Source organism: Terrapene carolina, unplaced genomic scaffold (genome assembly GCF_002925995.2).
Source record: "Terrapene carolina triunguis isolate 2854851 unplaced genomic scaffold, T_m_triunguis-2.0 Scaffold275, whole genome shotgun sequence".
NCBI classification, from domain to species: domain Eukaryota; kingdom Metazoa; phylum Chordata; order Testudines; family Emydidae; genus Terrapene; species Terrapene triunguis.
The window spans coordinates 1,097,890-1,117,100 of record NW_020664626.1 but is presented as its reverse complement, the minus strand read 5'-3'; the positions used below and the strand labels follow the sequence as shown (position 1 = coordinate 1,117,100).

Here is a 19,211-nt window from a genome sequence, read left to right as displayed (position 1 = left end):
CAATGTTATATATGCCATCATGTGCCAGCAATGCCCCTCTGCTATGTACATTGGCCAAACTGGACAGTCACTACGCAAGAGGATAAATGGACACAAGTCAGATATCAGGACTGGCAATATACAAAAACCTGTAGGAGAACACTTTAACCTCCCTGGCCACACAATAGCAGATGTTAGGGTAGCCATCTTACAGCAAAAAAACTTCAGAACCAGACTCCAAAGAGAAACTGCTGAGCTCCAGTTCATTTGCAAATTTGACACCATCAGATCAGGATTAAACAAAGACTGTGAATGGCTATCCAACTACAGAAGCAGCTTCTCCTCCCTTGGTGTTCACACCTCTACTGCTAGCAGAGCACCTCACCCTCCCTGATTGAACTAACCTCGTTATCTCCACACTGATTTATACCTGCCTCTGGAGATTTCCATTACTTGCATCTGAAGAAGTGAGGTTCTTACCCACGAAAGCTTATGCTCCCAATACTTCTGTTAGTCTTAAAGGTGCCACAGGACCCTCTGTTGCTATTAACAACGTGTTAACCCTTGAGGGCTCAGCCGAGTGCTAATTCATCATTTAGCAGTAAGGCATTCCCTGGGAAATATCCCTCTCTCTTCCACCCTCTGACGCCACCACCTCAACCAAGCTTCACAATCATCATCGCTGTGTACAGTATTAAATTGTTTAAAACTTATACTGTGTGTGTGTGTGTCTGTGTGTCTGTGTGTGTGCACGCGCCTGTGTGTGTGTGTATAAAATATAGTCTTTTGTCTGGAGAAAAATAATTTCCTGGAACCTAACCCCCGACCCCATTTACATTAATTCTTATGGGGAAATTGGATTCGCTTAACATCGTTTCGCTTAAAGTAGCATTTTTCAGGAACATAACTACAACGTTAAGCGAGGAGTTACTGTATTCTACAATAGGCACCCAGTTCCAGATCACTTATAAATTAGTAAAAGTAACCTGAAACAAAGTCACAAACAAATCCTCCCATCCCTTTAAAGGGAACAGAAAATAAGAATGGACAGTGTGGCAATATAATTAAAATAAATCAACATAGTATGTTGAGTGTACAGTACAGAGAATAGTGACATTATTCTCCAACATATGAGTCTAATTCACATTAGTGTTGATGGGAATTATGCATATGTCACAAGAAAACTACTAAAAACTTGGAAGAAGAACTAAGCAGATGCTACAGTTATTTTAAGTGCTTAGCACTCACATAGTACATTGCAAACACTTAATAATTGCACCCAAGGGTGGTTGCAACAATGAACTTTTGGGATCGAAACCAGGCATGGGGATTAGCATTTTAAGGTTGTTTACTTTCCTTTAGCTCATCTTGTGCAACACAGATCTTGTTTATACACCAGAACTGCTCCTGTGTGAAATGACAGTCTTAAATTCTAGGAACATCTTTGCTCCAGCATTCCCTAGGATAACCCTTTACACATTTTTCTCCATTCCATTACCACTTATGAAATCAAATATCACATATAACAGGATTTGTTTAAGATGATTTTGTAGAGTAGCTTTGGTTTTTGTTTTTTTTTCTGGTACTGCTATGCTGAAAGAACCAGTCTTCCCAATTTTTGGCTACATTCTGAGCTTCCATTTAAAAAAAAAAAAAGTCAAAAGCATCTTTTTTCTGTTGTGAAATCATAGAAATGTAGGACTGGAAGGGACCTTGGAAGGTCATCAAGTCCAGCCTCCTGAGCTGAGGCAGGACCAAGTAAACCCCCAGACCAATCCTGTTCTTAAACACCTCCAGTGATGAGGAATCCACAGCCTCCCTTGGAAGCCTGTTCCAGAGCTTAACTACCCTGAGAGTTAGAAAGTTTTTCCTAATATCTCACCTAAATCTGCCTTGCTGCAGAACAAGCCCGTTTCCTCTTATCCTTCCTTCGGAGGACATGGAGAACAATTGATCACAGTTCTCTTTATAACAGGCCTTCACATATTTGACGACTTACCCAATCCTGCCTCAAGCTTTTTTTCTCAAGACTAAAACATGCCCAGTGTTTTTAAACCTTTCCTCATAGAAAACCTGACCTAAGTCCTTATCATTTTACTTGCTCTACACCAGACTCTCCAGTTTGTCCACATCTTTCCTAAAGTGTGGCACCAGAACTGGATACAGTACTCCAGATGAGGCCTCATCAGTGCCGAGTACAGCAGGACAGTTACCTCCCGTGTCTTACATACGGGACTCTGACTGATACACCACTGAATATTAGCCTTTTTTGCAATTGCATCACATTGTTGACTCATATTCAAGTTGTGATCCACTATAACCTCAGATACTTTTCAGCGCTATTACCATCTACCCAGTTATCCCCCACAGTGTAGTTGATTTTTCCTTCCTAAGTGTTGAATTCATCTTTATTGAATTTAATCTTGTAGATTTCAGACCAATTCTCCAATTTGTCAAGATCATTTTGAATTCTAATCCTCTGCTCCCAAATCCTTGCAATCCCACCCAGCTTGGTGTCATCCACAAATTTTATAAGCATACTCTCCACTCCATTATCCAAGTCATTAATGAAAATACTGACTAGCAATTGATCCATGACTGACTGCTGCAGGACCCCACAAGATATGCCCTCCCAGTTTGACAGCAAACCATTTACTCGTTTCCCTACATGCTTTCAACCAGTTGTGCACCCACCTTATGTTTTCTAGATGAAATTATCATTTCCCTAGTTTGTTTATGAGAATGTCATGTGGGACTGTGTCAAAAACCTTACTAAAACCAAGCTCTCTCACGTCTACTGGTTTCCCCCATCTACTAGGCCAGTAATGTGTCAAAGAAGGAAACTGGGTTGGTTTGACATGATTTGTTTTTTTACAAATCCATGCTGGTTATTCCTCATAACCCTATTATCTTTTCGGTGCTTACAAACTGAATGTTTAATAATTTGTTCCAGTATCTTTCCAATATACTGAAGTTAGGCTGACTGCTCTATAATTCCCGGGGGGCCTCTTTACTCCCCTTTTTAAAGATGGGTACTATGTTTGCCCTTCTCCACTCTTTTGGGACCTCACCATCCCCCATGAGTTCTCAAAGATAACTGCTAGCTCTTTTGAGACTGCTTCAACTAGTTCCTTAAATATCCTAGCATGAATTTGATCAGGCCCGCCGACTTGAATACATCTAACTTAGCTAAATATTCTTCAACTTGTTCTCTCCCTGTTTTGGCTTGTGTTCCTTCTCCCTCGTTAATATTAATTGTGTTGAGTATCTGTTAACCTTTTTAGTGAAGGCTGAAGCAAAATAGGCATTAAACACCTCAGCCTTCTTGATGTCATCAGCTCTCCTTCCCCCCCCCCAAGTAGAGGACCTACACTTTAAGCCCAACTCTGGTGGCTGGAATGGAGAATGTACTTTCTTCTCCAGTAAGACTCCCCCCCACACCCCAAGTTACCAGTACTCCAGCTTCCATTTGAGCCCTTACAAACCCATCAATAGCTCCAGTGACTGTCTCTGCTGATGTTCACATCTTTCATAAACAGCAGCAGAATGAAACGGACATGATTCTAAGCTTTGCTACTGCCCAAATCAGCTGTGAAATTAACCAGAGCATTTTATTTTAACTCTGCTGGGGCTCAGGAAAGCTCTGAGCAACATTAGGACTGGATAGCTGTCTGTCACAAGCTTTAGCAAACAACATCGCTTCTATTCATGTTTGGAAAGTTTTTTCAACTATAAGGGCCAGAAGTTTATGGAAGAGGACTTGGATTTGTTTCTAAGTGAAAGCTAGTTCTGCAGATGATGGCGGCTTAGTCTCCCCTTCCTCCAGGGAGGAAAAAAAGTTTCCTACTCACAACTTGTACGTGGATTTTTCAAACCCTGTTACAGGAGATCTTACATACTTGATGAAGAGTTAGGGCTTGTCTACATGAGAAAGTTGCTCCACAATAAGGCAGGGTGTATTTAAAGTGCTATAGCTATTCTGCAATGACTCCCCATGTGGAGATTTATTCTGGAATAAGAGTGTCCACACAAGGAGTTATTCTAGAACAGTTATTCTGGTAAATTTTCCCCTTATAAATCCAAATTTCACCAAAACAAAACCAAATGCCCCTGAAATTATCCCTGTTTAGTTTAATCATAAATTTTTAGAAGAGTTTGAGGAAAATTAAACGAGAAAATAGGTCAGTAATACTTTGGTGAAGATTCACGGATATGGAAGTTAGAAGGAACCTTAAGGGAGAAAGGGTATACCTGAATCTCAGCCTTACAGGCACTCATCACCCCTCCAGATACAGGTGCAGGTGAACATATTTGGGAAGTATTACTCCTGGGGGGAATTCTGTGCCAAAAAATTTTAAATTCTGTGCACAATATTTTAATATTCAGCAAAATTCTGCAAATTTTATGTCAAAATAACACTACATCATCACACCAGTTTCAATTTTTTTTTCCAGTTTGTTTACTCTGTATTTGACAGCACTGTGTATAGTCAGTGGCACTACTTTGTTGATGCTCATTTGCACTTTCTGTCCTACACACTAACCTGACAATATTACTCATGCCCTGTTCTGGAGAGAGCTCATGTGTGTGTTCTTCCCCCTGGCTCAGCAAGAGGGTGTTTCCTAGTAGCAGCAGCAAAGCTGAAACTGAAGAGGCAAAAGGCAAGCATGTGTATAAAAAGAAGGGGGAGAGGGTGTGGCCCACGCCTGTTTAGTGATATTGCTTTTAGGCCCACCGAAAAGACCCTTAAAAACACAGGAGAGGGAACCAGAAAAGCCTTTCCTTTTTTTAATATTAAAAAATTATTTAGAAGTATTATCAGAAAAATTAATTTTAAATTAGTCTGCTCCAAAAAATTCAAGTTGCCAATGTCATTTTAAATACTCAAATTACACAAAGCTTTGAAAAAGAAAATCAGAGGGTAGTACAAAACTAAATTGTCTAAATTTTGACCAAATGACCACTGATACCTGTTTCCCAAATACCATTCATTAGGAAGAGAACTGGGAGTGAGGGGTGGATGAAGAACCCTCTTTCCACCTTCCAATTATGATAAGTGCAATAATAGGATGCGATATCTCACTCAAATGACCCTCATTTCAATCCCAAAGTTATCTATGTTCACACAAATGTGGTGTCCATTCATTATTAGAATGTATCTACATCAGAAATAATCATGAAACAGAAGCTAAAGCCAGTTATTTACACTGAAGGAATGCATCCCACAGGGTAAAAGTTTCCTTTACGAACAATTTTTGTATTCTTCATTCTGGGTCTCTCTCACACATTGTTCCCCACATTTGAGAAACATGGGAGGAGAGAAGAGAGGAAAGGCAATTGTTTAAAAAAAAAAAAAAAATCTTTCAGCAGTTTGACAGACAATTTTGGTTGGGGCAGCAGAGGAGGGGATTGTAGCATTTTTTAATCTTATTTTTTAAATTAACATTTGATAATATTAAGTTAAAGGCCTTCCTATTAGCCCACAATATGATTATTACCCAAGTGAAATTCCTCAGCCATTTATTAAGCCCAGGTTCTGGTTATTAACTCAAACAGGAAGCACTCTGAAATTACCATTCTAATAAAAACAAAATAAAGGAACAACAGAGAAGGATATTTGACAAGAGAATCAAATGACCATTTTTAAGAGTAGAACATTTCTTTGGTTAATGATGCTACATTAATATGGTTTAAAATTAAGTGGTGCTTTTGCTTAACACTTATAAAATTGTTTCTAATCTCCAATAAAATTTGGATTCAGAAGAATCAAGTCTACACTTTGGAAGTTTATCACTATATTGCTTTACCAGTGTTATTTACATTTTTAAAGGGGTGGGGGCAAAGATTGTTTTGTAACATACCAATACTCAGCAGGCTTGAAGATCCTGCTTTTAAACCAGCCAGCACTGGAAGTAGTTTAGATCTTAAAGAAAAATTACGAGACCTTTTGTAGATAGAGAGATACCAAGAACTTAGATCATGCTGCAATGGCAGCCTACACTTGAATGTTCCAATGCTATATTTAATAATTACGGCTACTGTTTTCAAAATCATTCACTAATTTTTTGTGCCTGAACTGAGAAGAAACTGACTGATTTTCAGAGGTGCTGAAAGTTTCTCAAGGTAGGAACACAGGAATTAGAGGTCCATAAAATTAGTGAACATTTCTGAAAATGTGACGATATAATATTTACAGTTTTAGTATTACCATATACCAAAGAATTCAAGCATTGATTACACACACTTATTCCTTACCTTCTGAAAAGCAACATCTACATTACCACTAAAAAAGTCACATCAACTACAATATACATTAACCAACCAAACCACACAAATCTTATCCAAATGTACACAACCATTTTCAAATGTATACTCATAATATGCTACAACAAAATAGATAATTAAACAGGTGTTTGTGCACTTCAGTGTGATTCTCCATTCTGGGATGTATGCACGCTGGGTGGCAGCATGAACTGAAACAGAAGGACAGAAAGGTTACTGGTGTGATTTAACATATTGATGGTGGTAGGCTACTCCTTGTAGATTGGTACTGTTTACCTACATTTATGATTACTTTGCTGTTTAGTGCTTGTGTTGCTCTGAAGATGTGCACTTGAGCCATCTTCATTAAGTTAAAAGGTAGTAAATCCTGTTTGGGAAGCCCAGGCTAACGCTGTGCTACTACTTTAAAGACACCATTCACTAGCACTGTAATAAACACAACTGGCATTACTTGCACAGCCTAGTGCATTCCAGAATCATAGGATCAGCCACATGATCAACTTTTGCTGCAGAGCTGAGTAACAGTCTCAGCTATTATTTTAAAAGTAAAGATCTTGTGTGTTTATGCAGGAAAGGTTAAAAACATTAACTTAGTCTAACAGATATGTTGTTTCCCTGAGTCTGCAGACAGACTAAGGGCTTGTCTACACTACAAAATTAAGTCGACTTTATCTAATTTGAACTCAAGCCTCCGAATTAAGTCGATTGCGCATGACCACACCATGCTCATTGTCTCGAGTGTGTCCTCACTAGCAGCGCCTGCATCAATGCACAAAGCAGTGCATCATGGGTAGCTATTCTAAAGTGCAACTTGCCGCAGTGTGTTTTGGGAAGTTTGTGCAATGCCTCATGGGACCAAAACATTGTCGCAGGGGAGAATGGGAACATTGCGTCAGCATCCCATGATGCACTGTCCTCCCTCCCTCATATCAACAGCAAACAACCCAGTGGTTTTCGTGCCTTAAAACCCTGCGCATACACCATAACCCCAGAAGCATGGAGCCTGCTCAGTTGTGCACTCTTGCTGTGAGCATCTCAAACACCTCACGCCTTCTCCTGCAGTATTTCCAGAGCCAAAGTAGGGTCCGGCGCGCAGAACATAGCAATGTCCTGCAAGCAGTCCTGCTGCAAGCCATTGAAAAAAAAACAATTCAGAGTTGCCGCCGGCACTCTGTTGAGCACCATTTCTGGTCCCATGAAACAAGCACTGACTGGTGGGACCGCATCGTTTTGCGGGTATGGGATGACGAGCAGTGGCTACAGAACTTTCGAATGCGGAAGGCCACCTTCCAGGAACTTTGTGCAGAGCTTTCCCCTGCCCTGCAGTTCAGCAATACAAAAATGAGAGCTGCTCTGACAGTGGAGAAGCGAATGGTGATCGCTATTTGGAAGCTTGCAACGTCAGACACTTACTGGTCAGTGGGGAATCAATTTGGAGTAGTTAAATCAACCATGGGCACTGCTGTGCTCCAAGTGTGCAGGGTCATTAATTGACTTCTGCTATGAAGGATAGAGAGTCTGGGAAACGTGCAGGACATAGTGGATGGTTTTGCCGCGATGGGGTTCCCTAATTGCGGTGGGCGACAGATGGCATGCATATCCCTATTTTAGCACCAGACCACCTTGCCAAAGAGTGCATAAACCAAAAGGGATACTTTTCAACGGTGTTGCAAGCACTGGTGGATCACAGGGGGTGTTTCACTGACTTCAACGTAAAATGGTCGGGAAAGGTTCATGACGCGCACATCTTTAGGAACTTGGGTCAGTTCAAAAAACTGCAATCCAGGACTTCCCTTCCAGGCCACAAAATGAACATTGATGACATTGAGGTGCCTGTAGTTATCCTGGGGGACCCAACCTACCCCTTGCGCCCATGGCTTATGAAGCCATACACCGGCCATCTGGACAACAGCAAGGAACGGTTCAACTATAGGCTCAGCAAGTGCAGAATGGTGGTTGAATGAGCCTTTGGTCATTTAAAAGGGCGCTGGAGAAATTTACTAACAAGGTTGGACCTCAGAAGAGAACATCCCCATGGTTATAGCTGCCAGCTGTGTGCTCCATATCTGTGGGGGAAAGGGGGGGAATTTTCCGCAGGGGTGGGCAGTTGAGGCAGATCGCATGGCAGCCAGACCCCAGGGCAATAAGAAGAGCACAGCAAGGGGCGCTGCATATCCGCGAGGCTTTGAAAAGCCGTTTCAATAATGAGTCACAGTAATGTGAGCTGCTTGTCTGCACTGTGCTTTCCCAAAGCTTCACCTGGCTTGTATCACTGTCCCTGTAAAGCCAACCCACGCCCAAGCCCACTGCTTCTATTCAATAAATAACATTTATTTCTTGAATCCATTTACTTTATTTAACAGACAGAAGTAAAGAGGGAGAACAGAAAAAAAAAGTTAGCTTTGGGGAACAGGGGTTGTGAAGTTGGAACGGGAGAAACATTTTCAGCTGTGTAACGTAATACCGCATTCTAGACCATCAAAGGTCTGTGAACGGGCGCCTTCTGTCCCTTGTACCCTACCCGAGTTAAGTGAAAGGGATAATGGAATTTTTGCCCATGCCTCTTGGAATGCTTGGAGGAAGGTGATTCTGTGCCAGGTGATGCTGGCTGGCTGTCCACCAGGGTCTGCAGAGGGACTCTACCCTTCTGCTTCTGTTCCTGCAGTTCAACCAGACGCCTCAACATGTCTGATTGGTCCCTCATAATCTGAAGCATCTCATCCTGCGCCGCACACTCATGCTCATGGGAAGCTTGTCTGCTCTCCATGTCCACGTCTAACTTCTCAGACAGTGAAATCCTCCACACTCTCAGTTCTGTCTCAGCTGTCCTGGAGGCGTTCATTATCTCGGTGAACATGTCCTCCCGCGTTCTCTTTCTCCTCCTTCTAATCAGCAAAAGTCTGCTTTCAGGTGTTGATGACACGACGAAAGACACATTTCCAGCTGTCAGTCATGGGAAAAAAGAAAGGGACCATTGTACATGCATAAAATGTTTCCGTAGCAAGGCCATTTTCATAAAAAAAACCCTTTATTACAGTAGGTGCAAGCCATAATCAAAACTGTTCACTGTGCTGTTTTGCTGTTCCAGCCATGGTGAGTAGCCCCCCCCCCCCCCCCCCAGTCATGCGTGACCACACTTTTAATGAAGTTTATGGCAGGCTCATGTCAGGAGCAGAGGTAGCTAGTCGAACAATCGCCCCTCCCCATAGCACCAAAGGAAGCGGTTTACGAACGGGGTGGAAGGGTAACATTTTCACTCCCAAATTACGGAATCACATGTGGTGAGAAAATATCAGCCATTAAACTACTTGCCAACCCATGCCGAGCACAGTAAAGGCACATTAGTGGCCACATGGTTTGGTGATCCAGAATGTGGGGGGGAGGGGTCTACATGCTCTTTTTTTTCTTGTAAGAGCACTTTTAATGAGAACTTCCCCCGTTTCCTCTAGGCGACCCGATCTGATATCGGTCTCCTGAGGCTAACAGAGGCGGAAAGGAAGGAGATACTGCAAGCATCTAGGTATAGATCTGGTCCTTATGTTGCTATGCTGTGTACCGCAATGATGCCAGCAGAATTAATTCAGGAGTTGCACGAGAAAGTGTCCAAGAAATAAGACTGCCCTGCCCAGAAACCTTCTGCAAAGGATTGCAGAGTACCTCCATGAAAGTTTCCTAGAGATATCCATGGAGGATTCCCAAGCTATCCCAGTCCACATAAAGTCTTTTCCTGGGGCGTAGCTGGAGTGGCCTCTTGTAAGCAGAGAGCCACAGCACTTCGCTTTTTCGTCACAGCAAACATGCAATATCACCGAATGTGTGTGCCCGCTTAAGTTTAACGGGACTTGATTTGTAAGTAACCATATACTCCCCAGAGGTGCCTTCCCCGGCATCACGGTCAGCCACCATGATGTCCTACGGCCCACAGAGCTCCAGGGTTAAAAATATTTCCTGGCTCTCAGGGAGAATGGATCCACCGCTCGCCTGTCTCCCATTCTCCTCCTCCTCCTCTTCCTCATCCACCATATCGTCCTCCCTGTTGTCCCTAGACTCACACACCTCGGAGGTGTCCATGTTGCTTGTGGGGGTACTGGGTCACCCCCGAGAATCACTTGCAGCTCATTGTAGAACTGGCACGTGTGGGGTTCAGCACCAGAACGACTGTTCGCCTCCCTTGCTTTCTGGTATGCTTGGCAAAGTTTTTTTATTTTCATAAAGCACTGCTGTGTGTCCCTCGTGTAGCCCTTCTCCCCCATTCCCTGAGCGATCTTTGCATAGATGTCAGCGTTTCTTCTGCTGGATCGGAGCTCTGCCTGTACAGACTCTTCTCCCCACACAGCGATGAGATCCACCACCTCCTGTGCTGGAGTGCGTTTGGCATGTGTAGTCTCCATGATCAGCGGTGCTCAAGCTGCCATACTCCCAATGCTGATCAAACACGAAATGGGAAATCAAAAATTCCTGGGGCTTTAGCAGGGGAGGGGCTGTTTCCTGTGTACCTGGCTGCAGTGCAGCAGAGTTGAGAATGATCTACAGAGCGGTCACAGATGAGCATTGTGGGACACCACCTAGAGGCCAATTAAGTCGAATTACCCAACGCTGCGTCTGCACTACTTCACAGTCGACCCATGAAAATCGAATTAAGTGCTGCGCCTCTCGCAGAGGTCGATTACAGAAGTTGACATTAGAGGCGATTTAGGTCAGCATAAAGGACCCAGTAGTGTAGACACATACATTAACAGGTCAATTTAAGGCGGCTTCCTTCAACCTAACTCTGTAGTGTAGACCAGGCCTAAGACAATAATTCTGAGAAATGCAGACTTCCCCATTCTCCTCCGAAATCATACTGACTCTGAAATCTATCACTAACATTTTGGTGGTCATTAGCTATTTCACTGATGACCACTTAATCAGGAACATGCTAATATGCTTATCCCACAATCCCAAACTGTCTTGACACACCTTCCCGGACTCCAGAAACCCTAAATGTCCCCCAGTCTAGTTGCCAAAACTTGAAGTTTCTTTCAACATCCCTCTCCAAAACAATTTATATAAATTAATCTGTATAGTATAAACATTACAGTACATTGAAAACTTGAGAGCCCAGAGAAAATGAGTATCAATTAACAATACTGTATTATTTAATGTAATAGGTAATGCAATCAAAATATTTTATTTTAAATCTCCCAGATGTTGCCACAAAATTTCCTGTTTTAGAGAGTCACCAAAATGAGACTTGCTGGAATTGATCTGTCATTTATTTAACACTTGTTTTTAAAGTAATCTATTCAGACATAGATTAGATTTGAAAATAGTTACACAAATAAAACACTAAGGGAAGCTGATCAACTGTGCAGTTGTTCAATCTGAAACAAGATCAAATGAATGCCATCCTTCATTATCAGATACTTGTGCTAATGTACCACAGTTTTGACAGCAGCTCCACCTGTTAGCTGTAGGTCATACATTTAAGCATAAATGCTACCAATAAGTATTTTCTCTTTTAAAGCATCTTTCATCAGCAGTGTTCAAACCAAAATTTGCACAGGAACAGCACAAAAGCTTGCCTCAGTACAGAGAAATGACTAAACAAAAATAACTTTAAAATACAAGAATGAAAAATTTATCTGGTAATTAAGCAAGAGAAGAAAAGGATAATCCGTAGGTTTCCAATAGGCACTCAAAGTTTTACATGGTGGCTTTATCCTTCATAAATATAATCTGGCTGCAGCAACCCAAACCACAAAGCTCTTGCCTGAATTATAAAATATCTTTGGGCATTTACATAAGAAACTGAAGGCAAAAGCTACATCAATAAGGTTCTCATTTGTAAGTGTATTGCCTATTACAGGATAGCATTGTATTTCACCCCTTTTGGGGGATCAGGAAGATCTGTTTTCCACAGAAATAATACCAAAACTCATGTTACAGTTGTATTTTTCTATATGGAGTGTGTGTGTAGGTATTTCTTTGGGAAGGATTAATCGTAACTGGTTTATAAGAAGAATTTTATTTCACTCCCAGAACTCAAAAATAACACAAGCCCTTCCCCCCACCCCATCCCCTAAATGTGATTCAGTTGTTGAAAAACTATTCACTTTCTCAGGGAGGTCTGGGTTTCTTCCAACAGATCTCCATGCTCTGAGTCCTACACGCCTTTGCTTTTGTGATGAGACTACCAACTAATGGCTGTTGTGAGACGCGAAAACCTGCCTCCACATGAACAGGGCAGCCCAAAGGGCACTGGGACACAAAGCAACAACACCCTTTCAGTCACTGCTGGCCTGAGTCAGCTTTAGCGCTGTGGTTTAGAGGCACCACAGCGATAAGCAGAGTCAGATGATTTATAAACTAACCCCGGGGTGAAACGTCCCTGCGCTGCCAGCACCCCCAGCTGCTCCGCAGGAACCGCCCCGTCCCTCACGTCTGCTCTGCCGGGGTGCAGGAGCCCCAGAGCTGGTCGGCTCTGCAGCGGCACTGCCTGGGGACCGGGACGGCCAGGCACGGGCCCTGCCCTGCAGCGATGGAGTAGGGTGACCAGATGTCCTGATTTTATAGGGACAGTCCCTTTTTTTGGGTCTCTCTCTTATATAGGCTCCTATTACCCCCCACCTCCATCCCGATATTTCCCACTTGCTGTCTGGTCGCCCTAGGGGAGCCACACTCGGCTCAGGCTCGCTGGCCGGGACCCCACCGCCGTCTGCCCCGGGGGTGGGGGGCGCGATACCTGTCCCAGGCAGGTGATGCGGGGTTCGGCTCAGGCTCGCTGGCCCGGTCCCCGCCGCCGTCTGCCCCGGGGGGGGGCGATACCTGTCCCAGGCAGGTGATGCGGAGTTCGGCTCAGGCTCGCTGGCCGCGCCGGGCGGGGGGGGGCAGGCGCCAGGCTCGCCCGAGGCGGGTTCGAGCCGGGCTCGCCCGGGACGCGGTGCCGCCTCACCTGCCGAGCGGGCGCTTCATGGCCGGCTCGCCGTGGGGCCGGGCCAGGCGCAGGCTGTGCCTCAGGCTGCAGCCCGGCTCGGGCGGGCCGGCGGGGCGCTCATGCTCCAGCGTGACGGACTCGTTCCGCTTTCTCATCCCGCGGCCCGGCGGCGGCGGCTCGGCCCAGTCTCTCGCCCGCAGCACCGGGGGAGGCGGCTCCTGTCACCGCGCTCAGCCCCGGCCCTTCCCTACATCGCACCGGCGGCGGCGAGACCGCGACCCGCCCTGCCCCGCCCCCGCCAATCAGAGGCGGCGGCGAGACCACGTGACTGCGTGACCCGCCGCCAGGGCGGCCCCAGCGTCTCCTGCCCACACCAAAGATGGCGAGCTAGCCCCTGGCGGCCATCTTGAGTGCGGGCACGCGGGCACAGGCCCACGGCGGCCATCTTGAGTGGGGGCAAGCGGGCACCTGCCCCTGGCGGCCACTGTGGGGGGTGGTATCCAGGCCCCTGCAGGCATCGCCCTACAGGCAGTGCTAAGGAAGATCCCTTCCAGCGTCTGGGCACCCCTGTGCCGCCCTGGCAGAGGTCACTGGGCACATGGGGCAATGCAGGCGGCTCTTCCCTCCCACCCACTGTGTCCGCAGGGAGAAAGCTGCCCAACCTGCACCAGGGCCACTGCCCTCACTTCCACTTCAACAGAGCCGCTATGGAGACGACCCGAAGAGAAAATGTCAATCCAGCGTTCTTCAGCCTTCCTTAGCACCCACCTTACAGTGCCAGGGCTGTACAATTTCGGATTTGCATTGATGATAACAACACATTATCCAGAGCAGGCCACCTTCCTCATGCCTCTCCTAGTTAAATCACACATCAACCCTTCTGAGTAGGAAAATCACAGCATTCCTCCCTAAATACTGAGCCCCCATGACTTCAACCCTGGGCCTGAATTTTCAGAAGTGCTGACCAGGTCCAACTGTTCCCCCACCCACAAAAAAATACCCTTGTCTAACCTCAAAACTCTGGGAAGAGGTCTCTGTAAAGTCTCTCTCTCTCCGTCCACCCCCCACACACACATCGCCTTTAGGCTAAAATGAAATCTGGGAAGTTTCACCCAAAAAGAAAAATGTTAGAATATTTTATGAGTCAGTTAAAACTGCAATGAAAATCTCTCTGTAATACTGTAGCATTCACTACCCACAACATATACAATAAAAAGGGAATAAAACACTGAAAGAACAACAGAAGTAGCATTTCTTGCACACTGAAGTCTTGCATCAGTCTTCACTACGGAGGATGTGGGGGAGATGTCCAGAAAGACTGGCTCGGATGTGGGTAACAAATGAAGTACTGTCCCACATTTGTGTGTTAATAGAGGAGGTTTTAGAACAAACTGAAAAACTACAAAGTAATAAGTCACCAAGATCAGATGGTATTTACTTAAGATTTTGAAAGGAACTCAGATATGAAATTGGAGAAATGGTAATTGTAGCATGAAATCAGGCTCTGTACCTGATGACAGGAAGGTAGCTAACATAACCCCAATTTTTAAAATGGGCTCCAGAGGAGATTACAGGCCAGGGAGCCTACCTTCAGTAACATGCAAATTGGTACAAACTATAGTAAGGAACAGAATTATCAGACCTATAAACATGATTTGTTGGGGAAGAGTCAATACAGTTTTTGTAAAGGGAAATCATGCCTCAGCAATCTACTACAATTCTTTTAAGGGGGGGAGGGGTCAACAAACATAGACAAAGGTCACTGACCCAGTGGATATAGTGTATTTGGACTTTCAGAAAGCCTTTGACAAGGTCCCTCACCAGAGGTTCTTAAGCAAAGTAAGCAGTCATGTGATAAGAGGACCAGTAACTGGTTCAAAGATAGAAAACAAAGAGTAGGAATAAATGGTGAGTTTTCACAATGGAGAGAAGTGAACTACAGGGTCTCCCAAGGATCTGTACAGGGACCTGATGTTCAATATATTCATTAACGATCTAGAAAATGTGGTGAACAGTGAAGTGGCAAAGATGCAGACAATATATCATTATTTGAGATAGTTAAGTCCAAAGCTGACTTTGAAGAGTTACAAAGAATCTCACAAAACTGAGTGACTGGGCAACAAAATGGCAGATGAAATTCAAAACTCATAAATGCAAAGCAATGCACATTGGAAAAAATAATCCCAAGTATACATAGACAATGATGGTTCTAAATTAGCTGTTACCACTCAAGAAAGAGATCTTGGAGTCACCATGGATAATTCTATTAAAACTTCCACTTGGTGCTCCCCACAGTCCCCTGGTCAGCTAGAGGAGGGGGAAAAGGGTAGGGGGACCCAGGCCCTCCATTTCCACCAGGTCCTGGTTCAGGGCCCACAGGGGAAGGGGAGGCTCAGTCTCCTCTAGCTGGTACAACATGCCAGCCTCCCCTGGGCCACTTCCTATTTCTTTTGTTTTCTCTTCAGCTTGGGGCATGGTCCTAGCACTCAGCTTCCCTCTCAGCAGAGGATTGCTCACACAGTCTCAATCATTCAGACAGTCAGTTGGGGCTTCACAGCTCACATTTTAGTACCCAATTCATTGTTCCCCCTTGTCAGAAAGAAGGTGGAGGAGAAAAGTGGTCAAGCCCTTAGCCTCCCCATTGGGTCTTACCCACAGTCCAGTCCAGTCCCTTCCCCTGTAGATCCCTCTATCCCAGAAGCTGCTACCTTCCTGCAGATAGTTTCTCCGTCACCCTCCCCCTGGTTGCCTCTCAGAGTCCCCTTTTAAGCAGGCCCTTCATTTGGAGCATGGTCTGCAGCTGCTGAGGGGCAGGGCCTTCTTGGCCCAATACTGTTCCACAACTCCCTTACCCTTAGTGTGGGGTCTGTAAATCCCATCACCTTTACCCTTTCACGCAATACAAAAACCAGGGGTCACCTGAGGAAATGAATAGGCAGCAGGTTTAATACAAACAAGAGGAAGTACTTTTTCATACAACACACAACTAACCATGGAACTCATTGCCACGGGACGTTATGATTGCCAGAAGTGTAGCTAGGTTCAAACAAGACCTGGATAAGTTAATGGAGGATAGGTCAATCAATGCTTATCAGCCAACATGTTAAGGAATGCACCCCTTGCATGGGGAGACCCTAAACTGGATTACCAGAAGCCAGAAGTGGAAGAGGGGGTGAATCATTCCATAAATGCCCTGTTCTGTACACTCCCTCTCAAGATTTGGTGTGGGCCACTGTCAGAGACAGGATACTAGCCAAGATGGAGCAGGGTTCTTCTTGTTCCCTGCACAATCATTAAGCATCACCTTCCACTTTGTATTCCTACCATTATCTTTCAACATTGTAGCCGTGTCGGTCTCAGGATATTAGGAGAGACAAGGTGGGTGAGGTAATATCTTTTACTGGACCAACTTCTGTTGGTGAGAGAGACAAGCTTGTCTCTTTCACCAGTATTCCCTCACCCACTTTGCCTCTCTAATATCTTTCAAATCACTTTGCCTGGTAATACAAGTTTCCTTGTCACAACTGGAGACTTTATATCCCAGTTAGCTCTGCAGCTATCTGAAAAGTTACTGCATTTGCATTAAAGACTTGTGGACATATTTGTCACTTGTTTTTTTTCCAGCACAGTTAAATTTTAACACAGCAATCTTAATATAGATTTGGAAAAGTTACGCATATAATCTTGCTTTGGGCATATTTTAACTACAGATGATAAACAGCTAAAAAAAGACTACTTTCCTCCTCTCCTGTCTCGTTCTTATCATACAAATAAACAAAAAAGACCGTTTAAAATTATATGAAGATTCTTTTAAAGAGATTGTCTTCAATGCACTTCTCCCAGCATTGCCTCGAAGAACACAGTTTAGAAGGATCTCAGGATTCTCAACAAATATATCTTGTCAATTCTAATTGTTTATTTGGTATCGCACCATATCCAGAATCAAAAGTCTTTGAGACTTTAGGGAGGTGTTCATAGTAGTCAAACTACCGGTTCAGTAGTTTTCTATAGGCCCACTGCCATTATCTAGGCAAAAATTTCTAAAATAAAAGTTTATGTGACAATAGTATTCCAGATTAAAGACTTCAACAAGAACCAGATCGGTGAACCTTTGCACCCAAGCTGATAATCTTGTAGGACCTTAGAGCTAAATAATCACAGAATTCATCCTCTGCAAGGATGTGTTATCACATTCCGCCGTGCAATCCAGATCAATGAGGGGTTGTGTCACCACGCAACTTGGGGTGCCTCACAATGCTTTGCTCTTGTAACTTCCAACCTGGGCCACTCTCAAACAGCAGGTCACATCCTGAGTGTCTGTGTATAGCTGTAGCCTGCCAACTATACACCAGCCATGCTTTGGCTTCCAGGTGCCTTGGTTACTATTTGCAGGATGACCCCAATGCACGCCCAGTCCTAAATTTTCCTCAAAAACGGCTTTTGTGATCAGTTCATATATTAGAGGTCCATTGCCCCTGTAAGGGGGGGTCAATGTACAATGGTTTGCTCCTTTAATCTGAGTTACCAAACAATTCATTTTAAACACAACCCTGGATTAGTTTTGATTAAAGAATAAAACAAGTTTAACTATAAAGAGATTGATTTTAAGTGAGTACAAGTCCAATATATTAAAGTCAGAAATAGTTTCAAGAGAAATAAAGATAAAATCCTTCCTAGTAGCTAAGATTTAATAAACTGGTTCAAGATAAAAACCTTACCACATGCTCCTAGCAACATGGCTGACTAAATTCTCAGGTCAAACCTCCTCCCAAAGTCCAAAGGCTGGTTGATTTGTCTTGGTAAAAGACATAGTGAGAGATAAAGAAAGAGATATTACCCAGGGTGTTTTGCCCCTCACTTTTACAGTCCAGTCACCCTTTGAAATGCATTTTCCTGAGTGTTCCCCCTAGATAAAGTTCCTTCCAGCTGCGAGGATGGAGCCATGGAGTCTCATGGGGAATGGGGGACAGAGGTTCTATGTTGTTGTTGTTCGTTAAAATGCAAATTGATCTGTTCCTGGCCCCTCTTCACTGCCAAAGAATGGTCACTTGACTGGTGATTGCCAATCAGCTTTGATTGCACCGGGCTAAAGGTGTCAGCTTGTCCTTTGTCTTTGAGAAACAGGTTTACTCCCTCCCCAGACTTGTCTGGTAAACACATTTCGGTCATAATTTTAGCTTATGTTCCTCACTTTGCATATACTGTTGCTACACACATTTCAGCATGATTATGGGTCTGTGTCTGTCACAGAGGTCACGGAATCCATGACCTCCGTGACCTCTGCAGCAGCCGGTGCGGCTGGCTGCTCGGGCAGCCCTTGAGCCAGCCGCACTGGCCGCTGCTGGGGCAGTCTCTGAACTCTGCACCCCGCCCCCCAAGCAGCAGTTTGGGTGTGGGAGGGGGCTCACGGCTGGGGCAGGGGATTCGGGTGCAGGGCAGCGCTCACCTCGGGGGGTTCCCTGGAAGCAGCCAGCAGGTCCCTGAAGCTCCTAGGTGGCGGGGCCAGGGGGCTCCACGCGCTGCCCTACCCGCAGGCACCGCCCCCGCAGGTCCCATTGGCTGCGTTCCCGGCCAATGGGAGCTGCGGAGCCGGCGCTGGTGGCGGCAGCACGTGGAGCCCCCCGGCCAGGCCTCGGGCGAGGAGCTGCAGGGACCTGCCGGCCGCCCTGGGGGCTACGCAGAGCTCGGTGGCCAGCCGCCCCCGGCAGCACTGGCGGGGTTTGTTCCCGGCTCGCTGGGTGGGGGAAGGGGCCCAGCGGGGAGGCTGCAGCCTGCTGGCAAGTGCCTCGGGGCTTGGCTACAGGCCACGTCGGCCTGGGCTGCACTGCACGGGGGCGGGGCCTCGCCACGGCACGTCACGGGCTCAGCCGGGGCGGAGCGACGGAACGCCCCGCCCCGAGGCACCCAGAAGGGCGGGGCCCGGACTCCTGGGCGGGACGTTTCTGTGCTGGAGGGGGAAAGTTTGTCCCTCGCCGGCGTCTGTAAAGCAGGGGGCGTGGCCACGAGCTGCCGCCGCTCCCATTGGCGGAGCGGG

The 19,211-nt window shown here is 45.4% G+C and overlaps 1 protein-coding gene across 1 annotated transcript in view; it reads right to left on the bottom strand.

Annotated features, from left to right (window-relative positions):
* The window catches only part of ABHD12 (abhydrolase domain containing 12), a 50,475-nt gene extending 37,017 nt beyond the window's left edge, over positions 1-13,458 (bottom strand). The window contains exon 1 of the mRNA XM_026657721.1: positions 13,196-13,458. Coding sequence (XP_026513506.1) covers positions 13,196-13,332 — 137 coding nt within the window. The 5' untranslated portion in view covers positions 13,333-13,458. The remainder of the gene's footprint in view (positions 1-13,195) is intronic.
* Between the last annotated feature and the right edge of the window lie 5,753 nt (positions 13,459-19,211).